The sequence below is a fragment of the Crocuta crocuta genome, unplaced genomic scaffold (genome assembly GCF_008692635.1).
Source record: "Crocuta crocuta isolate KB4526 unplaced genomic scaffold, BGI_CrCroc_1.0 scaffold99, whole genome shotgun sequence".
NCBI lineage: Eukaryota > Metazoa > Chordata > Mammalia > Carnivora > Hyaenidae > Crocuta > Crocuta crocuta.
In genome coordinates this window covers 3,511,146-3,534,109 of record NW_027551560.1, presented here as the reverse complement: position 1 = coordinate 3,534,109, position 22,964 = coordinate 3,511,146, and the positions used below count along the sequence as shown (strand labels likewise).

General features: G+C 36.7%; 1 protein-coding gene across 2 annotated transcripts in view; it reads right to left on the bottom strand.

Moving 5' to 3' along the window:
- Nucleotides 1-22,964, bottom strand: part of NAA35 (N-alpha-acetyltransferase 35, NatC auxiliary subunit) — an 84,719-nt gene that overhangs the window by 48,866 nt on the left and 12,889 nt on the right. For both annotated transcript variants that reach the window (XM_077749560.1, XM_077749559.1), the window contains exons 4-8: nt 20,223-20,337; nt 18,838-18,912; nt 18,089-18,256; nt 1,124-1,190; nt 1,001-1,044 (exon numbers count right to left, since the gene is read on the bottom strand). In XM_077749560.1, coding sequence (XP_077605686.1) covers nt 1,001-1,044; nt 1,124-1,190; nt 18,089-18,256; nt 18,838-18,912; nt 20,223-20,337 — 469 coding nt within the window. The remainder of the gene's footprint in view (nt 1-1,000; nt 1,045-1,123; nt 1,191-18,088; nt 18,257-18,837; nt 18,913-20,222; nt 20,338-22,964) is intronic.

The following is a 22,964-nucleotide window of genomic DNA, read 5'->3' as shown; positions in this document are numbered from 1 at the left end:
AAGATCATATGGAAGAGTAAGGTATTAAAAACAGCAAAAGCAAAACAATGAAATAAGTAAAAGTACATGGCACACGGTACTTCTTTCTTTTAAAAACGATGTATTAATTGAAAGTCTTGATGCTCTCAAAACTGTTAGAAAAAAACAGTAACCTTTATAAAAATCACATCATAAAGTCACACTGTAAATACTAATTTTTCTACACTAAAATGCAAAACCTCTTGTTAATACATGAGTGACATACGACCATTTTGACAACTGCAGGGCAGTACTTCGGGAAGATCTGGCAGATCAGGGTTCTAGTCCCGCACTGCCACTTCCCAGTGGCATGCCTTTATTAGTCTCAGACAGCTTAAGTTCTTTAAGCTGTATTTTCCTCATCTAAAACTAGGGCACTATGTGCAATTTATTGCCTAATTCACTGCACAATTATAAATACCAACTAAGGCAATAATATAAAATCACTGTGACAACATGCTGTGTTATACAAGTATAGAAAAAAAAGCAGAAGTAGAACTTTTTCCTTTTTAAATCTGTGAGAACCAAATTGTCACGTCATCTGACTCAAGGATATTTATTACCCATAGAAGGCTTTCACCAGATTTGGGATTCCACCATTTACAGAGGTCTTCTACTGTGCTGCATACATTGTACTAGCCATTGAAGATACAAAGTTGAAGAAGATAGTCCTTACCTTTGAGGAACTTAAAATGCTAGAATATTATGCTATTCTTAAAATAGCAGAGTACAATTCTAAAACACTGGCAACCAATTGAAAAATCTTAAAGGTTAAATTCTCAATACTTGAAAGAACATTAATTCAATGTTTCTCCTCTTAATTCTCCTCTTAAGTTGTCTTCAGATTCATCGCAAAAAAGGCATAGCAAAAAAAAAGGGAAGATGGTGTTCGTCTCTCCACTAGCTATAATTAGCTAAAGGTAAATTCACATGTAGAAAAATTCAAAAATCCTATAGCAAAGCAAAGAGAAATGGAATATACCTTTACTCTTCTTTGCATGTCATCTTCCACATCTTTTAGCATGCCTAGAAAGAGAGACAGTGAGTTTAAACAGTAAACAAATCCAAACACAAAACTTGTGAATCATCTTATAAACTGTTTTACCTGTAACTCGAAGGTCTGTCACACTGTTAGCCATTTTAAATCCATAAGTCATTGACTGAAAGTCTTCCTGTACAGGAAAGCAAAAATTAGGCCCTTGAGTACTAGCAAAATCTTTCACTGTATTTCTCTTACAAGATCACTATTTGCTAATATGAACACAGTAATGAAATGTCATCCTGCTTGTCTAAATACTATTATACATCCCCATTTTCCCTATAACGTATCCTTAAAACATATTCATATTCTAATGCTGCCCCCATCTTTAATTATTTGTCTTTAGGCAATTTAAATACACTTGCATTTAGTATTTTCATTGGCAAAATAAGGTTAATGCTTATGATAATATCAGAAAATAATAATTCCCACTTATAAAGTATTCTCACATTCAGAAGTGAACAGTAAATATATAGTAATTACTGCTTGATGATAAGATTGTAAGATTTAAACAAGACTTTTAATTCAAAAATTATCAAATGCTTGTTTATACACTGTTTGGCACAAAGGTTAAGCCTTCTCAAATAAAATTACTCAAAGTGATAGCAAAAGCACATTTTCGTTCTGCCTCACTGTAAAGAAAAAATTGTTCATACATGGATTTCTAACCTGCAAAGTCATTTAAAACACTGCTGAGACCTTAACAAATTAAGTAGTTTGCTAGATTCACTACTCTGAAGACTACAAATTTAATATCATTTGGCTGATTCTATTAAGTCATGAGCTCTATTAAAGGAATGTTTCTGTTATGTTAGGATTCTTAAAATGTATACAGAAGCCTAATATAATGGAGTAACAGGCATTTACAGCAGGGGCCAGAACTATAGCAGAATTTCTGGATTCTTAAAAGTATCAGTGAGCATGTAATACATATCAAATACTAACTATATGCTACAAACAGAAAAACAGACAACAATGTTCCTGGGTTCAAAGAACTCTTAGTGTTCTTACAGGACTCACAGGACTGGATCTTTTAAAAATCCCAGGTTGTGTTACAGAGCTGTGAGCTTATCCTCTAGTAAAGTTTATCCTGTATCTCTACTTGGCCACCAAATAGGATTCTCATGTTTTACACGTCTAAGAAGGAATTTTCTCAGTGTTTAACACATTCCTAAATGGCACCTCTATCCACTCCTAGTTAGTCTGGCTGAAAACCTTCACCTCGATTCCTCTCATTTTCCCACGTCCTGTATCACACCCTCAGAAGAGCTGACAGGCCCAAACTTCAATTTCTCATCTAAGCGTAGCTCCCGGCTTTCACAGCTGTCTCTAGGGAAGGCACCACCCCCTCTTACTTCCACAACTGCCTCCACAAAGGGCCCACCCTTCCCTGCTTGTCCCTGCTATAATTTATTCACCACCAGTAGCCAAAGGGATTGTTTTAAAATACGTCATTTCACATCACCTCCTACTGAAAACCTTTCGACTGTTTCCCTCCTCACAGGAAAATCAAAAACCCACATGGACTGAGGCCCTCTGTCAATCACCATTTGGCCCAGCTTCCCTGTCTCTCCTCATTTCCTTCTACCTACCATTCTTCTCTTCTCCGCCATCCTGCATTGCAGCCACATGAGCCTTAACCTTCAGACACGTCAAACACATTCTCAAGACCTCTGTACTTGTTGACCCCTCCCCACAATGAATTTCTTCCTAAGATTTCCAAAGCCCCATCACTCACTGTTATTATTCTAGCCTCTGTCTCAATGTCAAAACTCAAAACAGAGTTTTGCCCTGTGCATTCTCTCTAAAACAGTATCCCCTGCCATTCTACATGCCCTGTCCCTGTTTTACTCTTCTACATAGAACTTATCAACATCTGACAAATGTATGTTATTTGTTTAGTGACACACTGTCTCAAGGAATGCATGATCAATGACATCAAGGCTTTATTGTATTCACTGCTTTATCTTCAGGGCTTAGAACTGTACTTGGCACAAAGTACTGTTCAAAATATATCTGTCCAGTAAATGATGACCTACTGTAGGACAGGGGCCATTTTCCTGGTCATCTTCCTAAGTAGATCAAGTTGGCTATGTTTTCTTGGTCATATTCCCAAGTAGATCAAGTTGGCTACAAGATACTTGATGGAGACTGTGGCAAACTGGAGAACACATAATTCATCTGAAGGAAGCCAGTCACTACATATCCTACTGTAATGAAGGCACAGCTAGTGTTTTTCAGAACAAAAACCTAATTTAAAGTAAAATCCTCTAATTTTGTAATGTTACTAATTTTTTAAAAATTAAGTAGGCCAACACTGTGAAGATGAAACAAAACATACCAGTACAAGCAGGAGCTGATGATGGTATGGACTGAGACTGTAACTGTGTTGAGAAGCTGTCGAAATCAGGATATATTGAAAAGGTAAAGCCAACATAAGCCAACATCATGTGCCAATGAAGCAACTGTGGGGTAGGAGGTAAACTTTATAATCAAGGATCTTTTTCAAATGTCTGGTCTGAGTGACTGGTATATGACAGCACAATTTACTGAGATGGGGCAGACTTTTGGAGGAATAGGTTTAAAGGCAAAAATGGAGTACAATTTTGGCTAAGTTTATAATTTCTTGAGTTATCCAAGTAAAGATTTAAGGAAGGCACTTGCGTGAGTCTGGAAGCCAGGGGAGGAATCATAAATTCCTAGGACTAGAGACATAAATTTGGACTTGATCAGCATAGAACTAGTATAATGTAGCACAGAACCAGAGGACATCAACTGGAGCAGAAGGGATGAGGACCCCGGAAGCAGTCCAGCATCTAAAGGAGCAGACACAAGATATGCACTAACCAATAAGGAAGAAAGAAATCCAAGAGACAGCTATATCAACAAGATGAGAAGGAGAGGTCAACTGTCAAATGATGTCAAAAACTGTAGAGTGGGAACAATGGATTTAGCAAAATGGAGATCATTAAGGGCCTTGTTAAGACCAGTTTCTGTGCAGTGGTAGAAAAGAATGTACTAGGAGACGGTGAAGAGAGACAAGGAGAAAGTAAAATAAACATTAACAGCTCACTCATGGAGTTTTTTGCCAAAGACAGTAGAGAAATGACACTGTATATATAAGGAGCCATGGGATCAAGGGAACTGTGGTATTTTGTTTTAAATTGACTGGTATTGAAAGTGTGTTTATATGCCATAAGAATAATCTAGTAGGGAAAGAGACACTAGCAATGCAATACAGAGATGGGTTAATGATTGCAGCAGGCAAGAGGGAACAATCTAGAATGTAAGTGGAGGCTGAGCTTAGATGGTCAGGGATACTTGTATTTTTACAAGACAACAGGTAGATGATGTGGGTTCCAATACAGGTTAGCATGTGATTGTGAGAAGATGAGGTACTTCTACCTACATCTGACTCCATGAAATATTTTATTAAGGTACAAAGTAAGCAGAAACTGAGGAGGGTTGACAATGGAGGTCTTGAGAGATAAAAGACATGGAGAAGTCCCTGAGAGGCTATGAAAGCAAGTTTATCACAGAAGTGTTGAAGGATAGGACTGTTTCTAGTACTGAATGCCCATGTGAGATCTGCAGTCCTAAAATTAACGTGGGAATAGACACACAGATGTGGGTTTTCTCTAGCAGCCTTCTGCTGTTTGGGTGCAAGAAGCAAGTAGACAGATGGTTGGGGTTTTGCCATGTAAGTGACACATTATGATGAGATGAGAAGGGCAAGGGAGTTAAGGGTGTCTGAAAAAGAATGATTTCACAAGTGGACCATGGAAATGAGGCCACAACAGAGAAAACTAAAGGAGCAGCATCTGGGAATTGGAGGTCTCTGTAGAACTGAAGGATAGCAGGAGTAGGGGAAGCCAGAAAGTGACTGGTCACAATCAAAGGGTAACATTTTTTAAATCAACAGCTTGAAGGTGTAGATTAGTAAGGAAAGTTTTCTCCTCCCTTATTCATTTCTGAACCATTTTCTGAGCACACAATGATGGCTGGTATTGACTAGATACAATCATGGCCATGATAGAGTCTGTTATCCAGTGAGAGAATTAAGATATCTTGACAGGTACAAAGACCATGCTCTTTACTATACTTTATAACATCTTTACTATACTGTCAAGATATAGTTGTAGAAAGTCATCACAGATATTCAGGGTTCTATTAAACACAGCATTTAAAACAATACAGCACCACAAGAAAATTTAGAATAACAAAATATTTATAATTGTAACTGTAGCAGAACATTCAACACCAGTACTAAATGTGATTCCAACCAAACCAGTAATCTTGATTGTACTAATAATGTAATAGTCTAATAAAGTAAAAATGTTTTCAACCCCTTCTAAAACAATTGCAATGTATCAGTTAAAATTTAATATTGATCTAAAAACTCATTTCAGAGGCTCCTAAAATAACTTGACTCATTCAACCCAATATGAGTACCTTCTACAGACCAGATACTGAGTGAAACATTAGGGCTACAAGTAAGGAAAAAATATGGTCACAGATGATTCAGATCAAAACTTCAAACAATCTAAATATCCATTAGTAAGTGGCTTGTAATTTACTATATTTACAATGGAATACTAATGATAATACTAGCTAACATTATTAAGTACTTACTATGTGCCAGGCACTCTTCTAAAAATTTACCGTATTAACTTTACTATCCCTCACAATAACACTCTGAGATGGGGACTATTACAAACTACATTTTTTTTGGTTGTTTTTTGTTTTGTTTTGNACCCAGTGCTCAACCCCACAAGTGCCCCTCTCCGTGCCCATCCCCCCTTCCCTCCCCACATGCATCAGTCCTCAGTTTTTGTCAGCATTCAAGAGTCTCTCATGGTTTGCCTCTCCCCCTTTCCAAACTACATTTTATAAATGAGGACACTTAGGCATTGAAGTGCCACACAGTGTATAGGTGACAGAGGCAGAACACAAACAGATGGTATCAATCCCTGCAGGCTGTACTTTTTAAACTTTTATTTTGAGAAAATTTTAGAATACAAAGTCCCATATTCCTTCCCAATATTCTTTATAACATTTTACCACATTTGCATTATGATTCTCTAGATTGTTTTCTTAAACATTTGAGACTAAAACCTAGCCTGTGATGTCACTTCACCTCTAAATCCTTTAGTAAGGGGACACATGGGTGGCTCAGTCGGTTAAGCATCCGACGTTGGTTCGGGTCATGATTTCACAGTTCACGAGTTGGAGCCCTGCATTGGGCTCTGTACTGACAGTGTGGAGGCTGCTTAGGATTCTCTCACTCCCTCTCTCTCTGCCCCTCCCCTGCTCGTGCCCCTGGTCTCCCCCAAGATTAAATAAACTTAAAATAAATACTTCAGTGTGATTTTTCCAAAAACAAGAATCATTCTCTTCCATAAGCACAGTACAAAGATCAAATTAGGAAATTCATGTCTCTTTAATGTGCAGCATTTCTTTTGTCCTTATTTTTCCTGCCCTGACATTGTGGAATAGTACAGGCCAAAGTTATTTTTTGTACATCCTTCAATATGGGTTTGCCTATCTCTCTCCAAGATTAAATCCAATTTATGTCATATTAGATAGGAGTACCACAGAAGTGATGTTGTGTTCTTCATGGAGCACTGTATCTGGAGGTACATGTTGTTGACTTGCCCTATTATTGGTGATATTAAGTCTGGCCACTTAGTTAAGGTGGTATCTGCCACATTTCTTCACTGTAAACTACTCATTCCCCTTTGTAATTAATAAATATCTTGTGGGAAGATACTTGGAGGCTAGGTTCAAATCCTGTGCTCATTATACTTTTGTTCACTAGTTTTAGCATCCTTATATTTTAGCATCCAATAATGATTCTTGCCATAAATATTCAAAACCTGTACTCTTAACATGATGCTTTGCAGCCAATAAGAAAGAATGAGATAGCTCTCTACCTACATGTATTGGTAGGTACAGAAATCTATTTTCTATTGTCTGTGGGAAAAAGCTGCAAACAGTTTATATAATTTCATCACATTAAATAAAATATACATATTATATATAGTATAGTACACATATTATAGAAAGTATGTGAAAAAATACACACCAAATGGGTAACAGCATTTACTCTTTACCAGGCAAACCAGAACTTAAAAAAAAAATTTTTTTTAATGTTTATTTTTGAGAAAGACAGACAGAGCTTAAGGAGGGGAGGAGAAGAGAGCGAGGGGGACACAGAATCTGAAGCAGGCTCCAGGCTCTGAGCTGTCAGCACAGAGCCCAATACAGGGCTCAAACTCCATGATCATGACCTGAGCCAAAGGCAGATGCTTAACCAACTGAGCCACGCACGAACCCCAAACCAGAACTTTTATAGTTTATTTTTGTATCAGAAATATGTTTGGCTACAAATAAGAGAAAAATCCAACTACAGTGACTAAAGTAATACATACTTATATCATGCCAAATAATAGGAATATCAGAAGTAATCTTTTAGCTCCAACATCCTAAGCTCAGACCGTCTTAGATTTTCATGTTTACAAAATGAGGCAGGACCTACCTCCAAACATCATATCCATGTTGAAAGAAAATGACAGAATGGGTGGACCATACATGCATTCATTATTCAAACTGGCACACTACTGAGAGTAAAAGGAGATGCTATTAATAACTACACCAGGATAAAAGATGCCAAGTAAGACTGTTCCAGGCAAGCCAGTAACAGACTGTAATAGACGAATGTGCTAAGAAGGACAGAGAAAAAAACTGAGGTCTGTATGGGCAAGTCAGGAGAGTGGGATCCAAGCCTAAAGATAAATAGACTTTCCCCTAAATAGGTAAGGAGAAAAGACAAAAGAGCCAGAAGGAATGTACTGTGCATAAGCATGGGATAATGGAAGAGAATAGTATACTCAGGAGCAGCTCAACAACAATATGCCACAGACAGAAGAAAGATGAGTAATAAATACACAATGAAGTGACAGCTCACACCCGTAAGAGTGATCCTCAAGAAGACAAGAGATGACAAGTGCTGGTGAGGATGGGGAGAAAAGGGATCCCTGTGCACTATTGGTGGGATTGTAAACTATGGAGAACAGTATGGAAGTTCCTCAAAAAAAAAAAAAAAAAAAAAAAAAAACATNAAACACCTTCCCTATGATCCAACAATCCCCATTCAAGGTATACATCAAAAGGAAATGAAAGCAGGTAACAGAGACCTGTGCAGCTCCCAGTTACTGCAGCATTATTCACAACAGCCAAGACATGAAAATAACCTAAGTGTCCACCAATGCATGAATGGATAAAGATGTGATATGTATGTATGTATATATGTATACACAATAGAATACTATTCAGCCATAGGAAAAAAGGAAATTCTGCCATTTGCAACAACACAGATAGACCTGGAGGATACCATGTTAGGTGAATAAGTCAGACAGAGAAACACAAATACTATATGTTATCTGTTAAGGTGGACTCTAAGAAAACCAAAATTATAAAAGCTAGTAAAATGGTGAGTAAAAGAGAATAAAATGGTGGTTACCAGGGTCTGAAGGGTGAGGGAATGGGAGATGATTAGGGTACATACTTGCAACTAGTCAGTAAATAAGTCCTGGACCTAATACACAGGACAGATTATAAACAACAAAACTCTATTATAAACATTAAGCCTGCTATGAGTCTAGATTTCAACTCTTACCAGCACTAGCAGAAATGATCATTATGTGATGCAAAAGGTCTGAGCTATGGCTACCATGGCAATTATAAAGCAATATAAATGCATCGTATCAATACACAGTACACCTTAAATGTCCACAACGTTGTATGTCAAATATAACTCAATAAAACAAAAACAAAAAAGATGAATAATAAAGTTAGGGCTGGCTCATGGACAGTGTTACTCTAAGGGTTTTTTTACTTTTATCATGTAGGCAGCAGAAATGGTGAACTTCTGGTTAAATGCAGCTTAAAATCATACTAACAATGACACTAAAGCAATTAAAAGTTTGAGTCCCAAAGGATAAAGAGAATGAAGAACAAGAGACAAAATACACAGGACAATTTCTGGAAGATGCAAAGTAATGGACAAAAAGTAACTGACTTATATGAGTGGAAAAAAGCTAAACCGATGCCACTTGGAAAGCAAAGACAAAGAAAGCTTTCAAGAATTCAGAGCTCCTGGGTGGCTCAGTTGGTTGAGTGTCTGACTCTGGCTCAGGTCACGATCTCACAGTTCGTGACTTCAAGTCCCGCATCGAGCTTGCTGTTGTCAGAGCAGAGCCTCCTTGGGATCCTCTGTCTCCTGCTTTGTTCCTCCCTGCTTGCGCAGGGGCTCTATTTTTTTCTCTCAAAAATAAACATTAAAAAAATGAATTAGAAGTATCAGACACCTTTGAAGGCTGAGGTGTGGCACTGGAAGAAGCTGATGTTTAAGGAAGGAGCTTAGTCTCCCTCCCACCCTCACCCTACACAGCAAAGCAATATATGCCTGTCATTAAGGTGCGTAACACCCAGCAGCACCTGCCACAATGCCTGGCACGTGCTAATTAAATAAATAGATAGTGTCAGTCAAGGATAGACAAACTATTTCTTACAAAGCCAGATAATATACATTTTATGCTTTGCAGGCCAAGTGGTAAAATGGAGAATATTATGTAGGTACTTATATAACTATTTAAAACACAGAAACCATTCTTAGCTCAAGAGCCATAAAAAACAAAGGCAACAGGGTAGGTGGGCCTGCAGGCTGTAGTCTGACAGCCTTCGGTTCACAGGACTTCCTGAGGGTTTGTGTGTGGGGTATGAGAGAAAGAAGAATCAAAGATGACTTCAAGATTTCTGTTCTACACAACTGGGAGAACGGAGCTCCATTTGCTGAGACTGAGACTACAGAAGGAGGACGTCAGGAGGCAAGGGAGAAATCAGCAGCTCCATTTGGAAATGTGAAGTCTGAGACAGACATCCAAGTGGAGAATATAGAACAGGCAGTAAGCACATAGAAGTGTGAGATTTAGGGGAAGTCTAAAGTCTAGGCTGAGGACACAAACTTAGGCTTCATTAGTAGAGACAGAATATAAGACTATGAAACGGCACAAGATCATCAGGGGAGTGAGTACAGACAGGGGAATAAGGACGGGGCCTGAGCCACCCCAGTATTTAGACTGTGCTGTCCAATATAGCCATCACACAGCCAATTAAGTAGCGAGTGCTTCAAATGTGGATGGTTCAAACTGAGATGTGCTATGAGTGTAACATACATACCACACCTGGAGTACTTGGTACAAAAAAATGCAATTTTATGTCTCATTAATGTTTTCTAAATGATTATATATATTGGAATGTATACTGGACTAATGAAATGTTACAAAAATCAATTTTACCCATTGGCTACTAGAACATTTTAAATAATGTATATATATGGCTTGTATTCTGTATCTATTGGACAGTGCTGGCCTAGAGAATGAGATGGCAAACAAGAATAACCAGTGAGGCAGGAAACAAGGGAAAAAGAGCATCTTAAAAGCCAAGAAAATAATTTGTTTCAAGGATGGACTCCATGTCAAAAATCTGATGGCCAGTCAAGTTTAAGACCAAACATTAACCAATGGGCTTGGCAACACTGAGGTCTTAGGTGACAATGACAATGAAGCTTTGGTGAAACAGCATTCAAAGCCTGACTCAAGACGATTCAAGAGCGAATAGACATACCTCTTAAGAAGTCTGGCTGAAAAGAACTGAGATATGAGGCAGAAGCTAAAGTTATGCCAAAAAATGGCATTTTTTTTTTTTTTAATATTTTTTATTTATTTCTAGGAGAGAGAGAGAGACAGCGTGAGCAGGGGAGGGTCAGAGAGAGAGGGAGTCACAGACTGAAACAGGCTCCAGGCTCTGAGCCGGCAGTCAGCACAGAGCCCGACGCGGGGCTCGAACCCACGAACCGCGAGATCATGACCTAAGCGAAAGTCGGACACTTAACCGACTAAGCCACCCAGGCGCCCCAAAAAATGGCATTTTTAAGACTGAGGAAGATAAGGCATGTTTGCGTGCTGATGGGAATGATCCAGTAGAGGGGCAAATTCACTATGCAAAGGACAGAGGACAGAATTGCTAGAGCACTATTTTTGAATATAAGACAGGGTACGGGATCTAATACACAAGCAGAAGGGATCAACCTTAGAAGGTTCATCTGGATAGAAGGGCACATGCACAGGTAGGTAAGAAGATTACTTCCATTTATTTAGTGCAGCAGGAAGGTAGATTTGCTTCAAGTGAGTAAAAGTATTGGAAGCCTGTGGAGAGGAAGAGTGAACGAACTAGGGAAATGTAAGACTGCTAAGGAGCACTCATGGCCTACTTGAAGTTAGTGGTGACGACCTGAAAGTAGGCCCAATCAGTGTGAATGCATTTTTCTCCAGTTACGCTGCGATGTGCAAGTGTAAAGGCACAGTAGACAGATGGTTGGATTTAACTAGAATTGAGGTACAATAAGGCAGGAGAGGAAGGGGGCTGAAAGTGTAGGCAAGGGAGTTACTGCAAGGAAAGAAGATGGTATTTAAAATCAGAAAAAAGGACACAATGGGAAGTGAGAGGAATAAAAGCAATATGATAAACTGGAGTCCAAGTAGAGGTGAACTGCAGGAGTCAGAACGCAAGCAACCCAGAAACAGAGGAGGGAGTGTGAGAATAGGATGCTTCAAACTGAGATCAATAAAGGGTTGGAATGAAAAAAAATAAAATAAAATAAAGGGTTGGAATGACCAAGTTTAAGGTATAGTCATTAGAAAGAAAACTCCTAAAAGTTCCAAAGAGAAAACATGGGTCACCTATAAAGGATCAGGATGACGACACTGAAATTAAGAGTTAGTGGAATAAGGCCTTCAAAATTCAGAGGAAAATTACTTACCAACCAAGAAATCTATTACAACCAAATTTTCAATCAAGTGTGAGGGTAAGGAAGACATTTTCAGGCATGCAAGTTCTCAAAGAACAATTCCCTCTCAGTCTCCCCGTGAAACTGGAAATGCTGTACCAACCAAAGTAATACAGAAAAAGAATAAATCTAACTAGAAATCTAACAAAGAGAGGGAAATGAAATTCCCAGGAGAATGGTGAAGAAAAACCTGGAATCCCAGCTGTGCAGCAGACCTAGAAGGGAACTGATCCAGCCTGAAGCTAGAGAACAAAGGAGCTAAAGAGGACAATTTCAAAAATGTAAGATCATCTGTTTCCTAATGATGGGAGGGGGAGAACCAGAAAACTAAAAACACAGAAAACTAGGCAAACCAAAAACGAGAGGCAGTTATCACTTCAAGAAAAACAAAAATTTGTATGAAAAGGGAAACATACGCTTACACCACTTTGGCTCATCTGTCATGAGTATTTATACAATCACAGTAATGTTCATGTTGAATAATGGTTTAACCAAACACTGAATTCCTATTTGGGATACAGGAGAAAATAATATGTGAATGCTAGTTATATGCTAAAAATGTGTTGGCATATCAGCTAAAAATTGTTAATATCCAGGGGCGTCTGCATGGCTCAATCAGTCAAGCTTCCTTCCGGCTCAGGCCATGATCTCAGGGTTTCTGAGTTTGACCCTCACATTGGGCTCTCTGCTGTCAGCCCAGAGCCCACTTTGGATCCTCTGTCCCCGACTCTCTCTACCCTTCCCCACTCATGTGTGTGTTCTCTCACTCTCTCAAAAATAACCACTTAAAACTGTTATCCAAAATTAGCATATAAGCCTATTATCCAGAAACATGGAAATTAAAAAGCAGCAAAAAGCTAAAAAGAATTTAATACTATTATGGAATGAGTAAGGAAAAAACAGACAACTATAATCTTTCATTATGTATGCTGTGGGGTACTTGATTTTGCATAATATGTACAAGTATTTTTTTTTTTAATTTTTAATGTGGTTTTTTTTTTTTTTTGAGAGAGAGAACATGAATAGGAGAAGAGTAGAGAACAGAGAGAGAGAGAGAGAGAGAGAGAAAACACTGAAGCGGACTCCAGGGTCTGAGCTGTCAGCACAGAATCTGATGCAGGGCTTGAATTCATGAACCATGAGATTATGACCTGAGCCAAAGTCGGACACTTAACCAACTAAGCCACCCAGGTGCCCTTGTACTTTTATTAAAACACACACAGCAGGAAAAATTTTCAAAGAGCAAAACCAGACATGACCAGATTACCTGCTTTTAAGAGGGTAACTAGTGGTCAAGTGGAAAGTGGCCTAGAGGGAAAGGCTAGGCCAGAAGGAAGAGTACAGACACTCTCAAAAGGAATCTAAACCTGAAGCTGAGAAAGGCTTAAACTAAAGCAGGAACAATGAAAGAGAAGGAAAAGCAGTGCCCAGATTCAAGACACTTGAAAGGTAAAAATGAAAGAGTTCAATCAGATAACCCTGTAGATACAACTTTACAAGACGCAGAATGCAAGAGGACCAGTGGTGCGATGGGGGAACTATGGTTGCCATTTTGTACGTGTCTGGAAGGATACTAAGGATATTAAGAAAGACATATCTTTAAGTAACAGAAATGTCTCCAGTTCAAGAGTTAAAACAAAGCAGAGACATCTTGAGAGCAAAACATACCAGCACCTAGAACTTCAGAAGCAGCATCTCAAACAAATGACTGGTTTATTACAGTTCATTCTTACTTGTTCATTACTAGGTCTCTTAAGAACTTCCACTAGGCAATCAATTCTTTTCCTAAGTTAAAAACAAGACAAACCTATCTGGCAAATCTGAAAAGTTTACAGAAACAAGAAAACATAGGGGCACTTGGGTGGTTCAGTCAGTTAAGCATCTGACTCTTGATTTCAGTCTCTAGGTCATGATCTCATGGTCATGAGATACAGCCCACCTCAGGCTCTGTGCTAAGAATGGACTCTGCTTGGAATTCTCTCTTTCTCTGCCTCTCCCCGGCACTCTCTCAAAATAAACAAACATTTAAAAAAAAAAAAAAGGAAAGAGAAAAACATAGCCTCTCCAGCCCAGGAGATTTTATCTATATTTCTTCCCAGATTTCTTTTAATTTTACATAGTTGCTTATATTATGTGCTGCTTTCCTAACTCTTTAAAAGTGTATGCTCTCCCATGATTTTAAACACTGTTTTCACTATCACTATGTATAATAAATTATGTGTAATAAATTATCCATAATTTACTTTGAGCATAACCTTAATGGTGGCATTCTGGTTAATGCCAACTTTCACTATTGAAAACTTATTAAAGTATTGAGCATAAAGTGTCCCTGTTTCTAATCATTTGAAGCTGAGTTCCAGAGATGAATTAACTAGTTTCACCTGTGCTAATGCTTACTCCCTCTATAATAAAACCCAAAATGACAACTTACTGTATCCTTACCAATACTGGTCTCATTTATAAATATATTTAGAGGAAAAATGATCCAGTTATTTTTTATTTTAATTGTATTTCTCGGATTACATTAAGACTCAATCTTAAAAATGTAATGAAAATTTATTACCTTCCTCCAAGAGTGAGTTGTTTATTTTACTGCCCATTTATTCATCTGGGCTTCAGTGTTATGCTTTATTTGAATGAGAGTCTAATAAAGAGTTACTTTGTTATTTTTGTTACCCAGATTTTTCTAAAACAATTTTTATCAGCTTTTTCCTATTCTTTTAGGATTTCTCCTATTTTTAAGACCTTCATCCAGATAAAATGCAGAATTTCAATAATTACTTACATTACAAAAAAATTATTTTCAGTTTTTAAAAAATGTTTTAGTTTGTCTTAAAATAAATGAAAATAGGGGCACCTAGGTGGCTTAGTCAGTTAAGCATCCAACTCTTGATTTTGGTTCAGGTCATGATCTCACAGTTTGTGGGTTTGAGCCCCACACTGGGTTCCTTGCTGACAGCGTGGAGCCTACTTGGGATTCTCTCTCTCTCTATCCCTTCCCCACCTGCACTCTCTCTTCCTCTCAAAATAAAAAACTTAAAAAAAAAAGCCTCCAGTTATTTTATGAAGATTTAACTACCTCCCATTTTAAAAACAGAAAATAAAATGGTAGTAACCTATATACTTTTCTACATCCTACTTATTTTACTTTATTTTGGAGAGCTAATCTTACATGTATACGTAAACCTACCTCCTCCTTTGTAAAGGGTGCACAATACTCAACTGCATGAAGGTAGCATCACTTAACAAGTCTCCTATTGATGGACATCAAGATAGTTCTAGACCTCAGTTACTACAAACGAAACTACAATTAATGTCCCTGTACGTAAGTCTTTGTGCACAGCATAGATCTATTTGTAGAATAAATTTCTAAAAGTGAAACTGCTGAGATAAGTCATATATATTTTAACTTATATTACCAATTGCTCTTTAAAACAGTTGTGTGAATTTACAATACCATAAAAATGAATGAGACTTGCTTACACTGGAAACCTGAGCTCTTACTAATAAATGTGGAGGGCATGCTAGACTTAGAAAATCATCACTTTACAGTGAAGATTAATCCAAGCAAGCATTGATGGATGCTTAATCTTGGGGAAAGGTTTTTTTTTTTNGCTGTCAGCACAGAGGCTGAAGCAGGGCTTGAATTCAAACTATGAGATCATGACCTAAGCCAAAGTTGACCACTTAGCTGACTGAGCGACCCAAGCACCTGGAAAGGTTTTAATGAGTAGGATATTTCCATGTTCTTAAAGAGTTTCCCTACAGATTGCTTATTATATGCCAGGGTAAAAACTAACCATACAGTAATCGGAAAACACCTTGGAACAAAATAACATCACCACTGCAGGGGGCAAATGGACACTGTATGCCTCAGCTGTGACACCAGAAGGAAGACACAGTATCACTTTTGTTGTATTCCAGCCAGGATTGCATAATCTAAATGCAATCATAAGGAAAAATACACAAACCCCAAGTGAGGAACATTCCATGAAAAAAGGCAAATCGGGACAGGCCTATGCTCTCCAAAATTATCAACGGTATGGAGACAAAGAAAGGCTGTGGATTAAAGGACTAAAGAGATATGCAACTAAATGCAAGACATAATCCTAGACTGGATCTCGTACTGCAGGGTAAAAATGCTAAAGATAATGCTGGGTCACCTGACAGGAACAGAATATGGAGAGTGGACTGTTATTACAGATTCACTGAGGTTGACAACTATGCTATAGCTGTTTGAAAGTACTTCTTTCTTAGGAGATGCACACTGAGACGTGTTTGCGAGGAGAAGGTCATAATGTATGCAACTTAGTCTCCAACAGTTCAGGAAAAAACATACATACATCAACATGTACATCCATATGTGACAGAGAAATTGAAAAACTAATTCATTAATTACATTAGTTAATGAATTGGAATAATTCACTAATAGCAACTGAATCAAGGTAAGAGATATAGAGTGTTCTTTGTGCTGTTACTATAACTTCCGATAATTTGAAATTATTTTCTGACTTTTTGGCAATATTTTTACACTTAAAATAGTTCATCGATCTGCAATTTATTTTGATGTTGTTACAGACTGAATGTTTGTCCCCCTACAAAATTCCTGTTATGTCCTAACACCCAATGTGATGGTATTTGGAGGTGGGGCCTTTGGGAGATGATCAGGCCATGAGAACAGAGCCCTGTGAATACGACCAGTGCCCTTATAAAAGAGATCCCAGAGATCTCCCTCACACCTTCTGTCATGTGAGAACATAGTGCAACCAGAAGGCAGGCCCTCACCAGACACCGAAGCTGCGGGTGCTTTGTGTGGACGTCTTAGCCTCCAGAAATATGAGAAATAAAGTTCTGTTCTTATAGCAACCCAACAGATTAAGGCAGATATAAAATGATAAGTCAATTCTCAAGGGTGCTAATCAACTGTCCTAGTACTATTTGTTAAATGAATCATTTCTCTGCCCTAGGGCTAGGATTTTTGATGTCCTATTGGGCGTTCATTGAGAATGTAAGTATTTAATAATTTGTGTGTATCTTCTTTTTAACTTAATCTTTTTAAATTTTTCACTCAAATGGATAAGACATTCCATGATAACCACAGCAATTAAAATAGGTAGGTAAATAACCACTAAGTGTATAAAAAGTAGACAGTATTTTGTAGAGAAATCAGAAGCCATATATTCAAATGTGAAAAATTATATTAGCTATATAATTATTNTCTCCTAGAAATAAATAAAAATATTAAAAAATAAATAAATAAAAATAAAATAAAATAAAATAAAATATTATTTTTGTATTAGTAACAGTGTTAAAAGAAAACATAAGTTTCAACAAAAGGAAGAATTAAAAAATAATTACTTACCAATAATTGTAAATGCTATTGCATTTCCCCTTAAAATTTCTCATAAGGAGAAAAAAACCTTTCCATGTCTAAAAATTTTATTAAAACACTTCCTAAAGGCAAGGTACTTATTTATAAACTGGAAGAAAATATTTATACTCCAAAATATTTTTCATATATTTGTTTTCCTTAGCTCCTTATTATCCAAAAACTGAAAGTACAGCACTTCTATGTTATAATTTTTAAGAGACTTGAGGCTGTCTTCTATTGCCTTTGTGAATCCACATAACATCCAGGGCAAAGTATTCTCTCTGCACATAATGGATACTCAATGAATAGTACTGACAGATGAAACATACTAAGATGAAAGTTCTCTCTTAGAACTGGATTATTTCAGCCAACATATCTATAAATAGCATAGCATCAGTTCTAAAACCTGTTTTTAACTACATATACCAATAAAAACATGTATCATATAATCATTTAAATACATCACAATAAATAAAGTGGTCAATGAGCTTCAGGAATTCTTTTTTGTTTTTTAAATTTTAACATTTATTCATTTTTGAGAGTGAGAAGAGACAGAGCATGAGTGGGGGAGGGGTAGAGAGAGAAGAAGACACAGACTGTGAAGCAAGCTCCAGGCTCTCAGCTGCCAGCACAGAGCCCAATGCGGGGCTCAAACTCATGGACTGTAAGATCATGACCCGAGCTGAAGTTGGACGCTTAACTGACTAAACCACCCAGGCACCCCAGGAATTCTTATATTACAAAATCTTACCTCTTCAAAAACAGCAGCTTTATTTACTTTTTCCCTTGCAATGTCACAGATTTTCAGGATTCCCAGAGCAAAAGCTTTCATGGCAGGATCTTCTATAAAGTCTGGATTATGAATGTAAAGGCACGTGAATACGGTCTGTGCCAAGGAATGGCCTTCTAACCAGGTTATCTATAAAGAAGTAAAAGAATGTGTATGTTTCAGATGACAAAGAAGGTCTGCAATGTCTAAACAGATCCAACAGTCAAGGACTAGAGAGCCACAGACCCCATAAGATATATAATTAACCACAGGATTTCAAAGATGACTAAAAGGAAGGTAAGAAGAGACAGAAGAATTACAATTCACTTCCACTGACTACAGTTTTTCAAGAATCATACACAATAAATATGATTAGCTATCTCAGGGAAGCATTCTTACATATAATTCAGTTTGCAATATATTTGGAGATTAATGAAATTAGAATGCTGCGTTATATAGAATCCAAAAGCAATCAATTCCACAGTAGAGTCAATAAAAATCCATTATGTAAGGAATTCACAATTTTAGAACTAACCAGGTCCTTAGCCACTCATTTAACTCTTCTTGTTCATCCTTACTACTACTAACCTAGTCAAGCATTACACCTCCCCTAGATTACTACAAGAAACTGCACAGTGGTTTTCCTGCCTCACTTCTCTAATTCCCAACCAGAGGGAACTTTCTAGGAAGTCACAGTTTTTAGATTAACCAAGTGTTATTTTAACTCTTACCAAACAGCAAAAACAAGTATCCATTATCCCTATCAATTCAGGTAAGGTGAGGTCTTTAATTTTAATGGTGCCATCCTAAAAGAGGAGGAGAAATATGACATATAAGCAGAAGTTTTTATAAATTTATAGTTTCTATGTCTAGTAGCATTCTGGCCTCCAAAAACAAAATATTTAAAAAATAACAATTTTAGAACTGTATCATCATCTGATAAAAAAAAATAAGATACCAAATTAACTGTGTTCTCGAAATATATCTTAAATAGATCTTCAATACAAAAAAATCAAAGCCTCTTAATTTGAAATATAATAAAGGCCTTTGTAAAGAAACAAAAAGTTAGACAAGTATTTAAAAAACAGTTCATATATTAGTTTTAAGCATTAATAAATATGAATCATTTTAATGGATTGAAATACTTAAAATGAGAAAAGTAAACATTTTTTTAAATTTTTTTTAATGTTTTATTTATTTCTAGGAGAGAGAGACAGCGTGAACAGGGGAGGGTCAGAGAGAGAGGGAGACACAGACTCTGAAATAGGCTCCAGGCTCTGAGCTGGCAGTCAGCACAGAGCCTGACGCGGGGCTCGAACCCACGAACCGTGAGATCATGACCTAAGCGAAAGTCGGATGCTTAACCGACTAAGCCACCCAGGCGCCCCGAAAAGTAAACATTTTTAAAAAACCCTTCCCTTGGGGTGCCTGGGTGGCTCAGAAGGTTAAGCATCCAACTTTGGCCTAGGTCATGATCTCATGGTTCATGAGTTTGAGCCCCGTGTCTGGCTCTGTGCTGACAGCTCAGAGCCTGGAGCCTGCTTCAGATTCTGTGTGTGTCTCTCTCTCTGCCCCTCCCCTATGTGTGCTCTCTCTTTCAAAAATAAAATAAAAACATAAAAAAAAAAATTTTAAACCCTTCCCTTAAGGTGATTAATTATACTACTTGTAAATTTTATTTAAATATCCACTTATTTAGCAAATATTTCTTCATAAAATATGCAAAATTGCAAAATTAAACTCTGTGGCAACTGTGAACGAATTTCTAAGTCAATCATCACAGAGTGAATGTCAAATACACAACCACAAGCATTCTGCTTAATATATTAATACATAAAACTTAATCCTTTAACCAACTATCCTGGTATTTGAATATATACTAAGATGCTTTAAAAAATTAGTAAACACACACAAATTTAGAGCAAGCTTATAATAAAGACCTTTGAACAATTTACAGACTTCAAAAGAAAAAGATAACTAAAGCTATAACTAATTTTTGCTTATATACCTGAGATAGTTTTAAAAAATTATATTTTAATATGCCAAGTTTGATGGTCACTGTTTTAACATGTGAAATAACAAATGATAAAAACACAAAAAGCACAATGGTATTTACCTTGATAGCTTGTTCAAAATTGAGAACTTTTCGATTAACTTGGTTTCCAATCATGCCAGCATCCATCTTGGGATCCATCATTTCAATGGCAGACATGGCTTCAAAAAGCCCAAATCTACAAATAAAAAAATTGACCCCACAAATTGTTTTTGAACCAGTAAGTTTACTCAGATTCCCTCAATGATATAATAATTATAGTACTTTAAACAAAGACAGTGTTCTATGTATTTAATCTTCCCTATTTGCTAACACTTCTATTTCAGTTAAATAATCTCCCTCTGAGGCATCTGAGTGCTCAGTCAGTTAAATATCTGGCTCAGGTCATAATCTCAGGGTTGCAAGATCAAGCCCTGCTGTTGGGCTCTGCACTAGGCATGGAGCCTGCTTAGTATTCTCTCTCCTCCCCTCCCCTGCCACCTCCCCTCCCACTGCCCATTTCTGGTTTATGCTTATGCGTACTCTCTCTCCAAAAAAATAAAAAATTAAAAAAATTAAATAATCGTCCTTTAACATAAAAATTCTCCCATGTATTGGTCACTCAAATTATTTTGCATACACTGTGTGGGCAAAAAGAAAACAAAAGATATTTTTTGTGCTTCCTTCAAAAAGGATGCACAGTAATGGAAAAAAGATCAACTGATCTATAATGGATTTCACTTTGCCTTCTTTAAGTGATTTTCTCCACTTAATATTTAGAAAGTTGTGTTGAAGTAATCATTACCAAATGTAACTTTTAGATTTATTTTCTTTATATCTTGAATAATGGGAATAATGTAGTACATTACCATCTACAATGCCCAAAGTTCTGGCAATAACAGAATGAAAAATAATCCAGGAGTCGTGTTACCTTGGGTCTGGCTTATTAGCCATATAAACAGATAGCTGTGGTACACTGTGGACTAGTTAGTGAGTATATCATTAACAGATATGCCTCAAAAAATGGGACAGGAACAAGAAAAGCTTAAAAGTCTGATAGATGATCAAGCTACTGACTTCACATTTTGCTTAGTCTAAGCTATCAGACTACCAGGAAAATAAAGACATTACCTTGTTATAACACATCATTTCCTCTCAGAAAAGCAACAAGACATCAAAACCAGCTTTAAGGAGACAGACTCTTCCCTGCAATCCCTCAAATCTCTTAATGCTTCAAGATAATCTGACAGGATGAGCATGATATTATTGAAAACAACTCTAATCTATGCTAATCAAAACCCAAATAGTATTTTTCAAGAAGCTTGCCAAGCCAAAACAGAAAATATGCAAAAATGGAAAAGAATTCTTTCAACAAAAACAATATTCTCCAAATATCAAAGATACTATAAGATATAATAATTACAGGGGCGCCTGGGTGGCTCAGTCAGTTAAGTGTCCGACTTCGGCTCAGGTCATGATCTCACAGTTCATGGGTTCGAGCCCCATGTTGGGCTCTGTGCTGACAGCTAGCTCAGAGCCTGCAGCCTGTTTTGATTCTGTATCTCCCTCTCTCTCTGACCTTCCCCTGTTCACACACTCTCTCAAAAATAAATAAAATTTTAAAAAAATTTTTAAAAAGATATAATGATTACAAACATTCTAGAATACACAGATCAACAGAAAACAGTCTAAATCCACATTTCTGTAGGAATTCTATATGATAAAGGTAGAATTTCAAAATAATGAAAAATAGTGGATTTACCAATAAATAGTGAGAAAAGTGGCTAACCACCTGGAAAAAGTGAAATCTTTTGATTCACACAATTTTGAAAAGTAAACCCAGGCAGATTTAAGTTCTAAACCTAAAACAAGCAAACAAAAGATTTAAATAATTTACAGAACTATAAAAGGAGAAGTTGAAATTTATATGCAATGATAATAAACTGTAGTTAAAACATAATAATTATCTAGTAGGAGAATTTTTAATATATGTAATTTTTAAAAAGTTGTTATCCAGAATACAACTAACTCATACAATAAGGCAAGTAGTCCAAAGAAAAAGAGGCAAAGGACATGAATCGACAATTCACAAAAGAAAAAAATATTTATATTTATAATAAAAGGAAAAAGTTGCTCAAAATCAAATGCAATCAGGCAATGCAAAACAAAACAATGCGGAATTTCTTTGGCCGTTCAGAAAGCTTAAAAAATATACCTAGTTTACTGCCATATACTGTTGGTGGGAGTGTAGGTTAATACAGACTTTTATTTAGGAAAGTTTGGGTGAACCTATTAAAATCCAGTCATTTGATTTCTAGGCTTCCATCTTATAAATTATTTGCACATGTATATAAAGAACTTTATATAAATTAAATGTCTTCAATTTTCCCATGTTACCAATCTCATGTTCCCATGATGCAATCTAAATGTCTGTCAACAGGGATACTGCAGAATAAATTATGGTAGAGCCACTTTGTAAAATACAAAGCAACAGTTAAAATGAACAAGGTAGAGCTTATATACTAACATGGAAAGATCTCCGAGATATACTGAATGGGAAAGGAATTTTCAAAATAATACATACTACAGACAGGCATTTATAATCAATTATTTTTATAGATTTTACTCATATATGTATTTTATAGGTCCAGAAGGACCTGCAACAATCTCATAATAGTGATTATCTCTGGGCAAAGAGTAAGCATGTGGGGTGCAGGGTGGAGGCGGTATAACAGGAAGGTTTTGCTCATTTCTGATATTTGAATTCGTTTAAAACAGAATATCCATTACTTACAAGAAAACTAATAAAAACAAGTTTTTAATGGC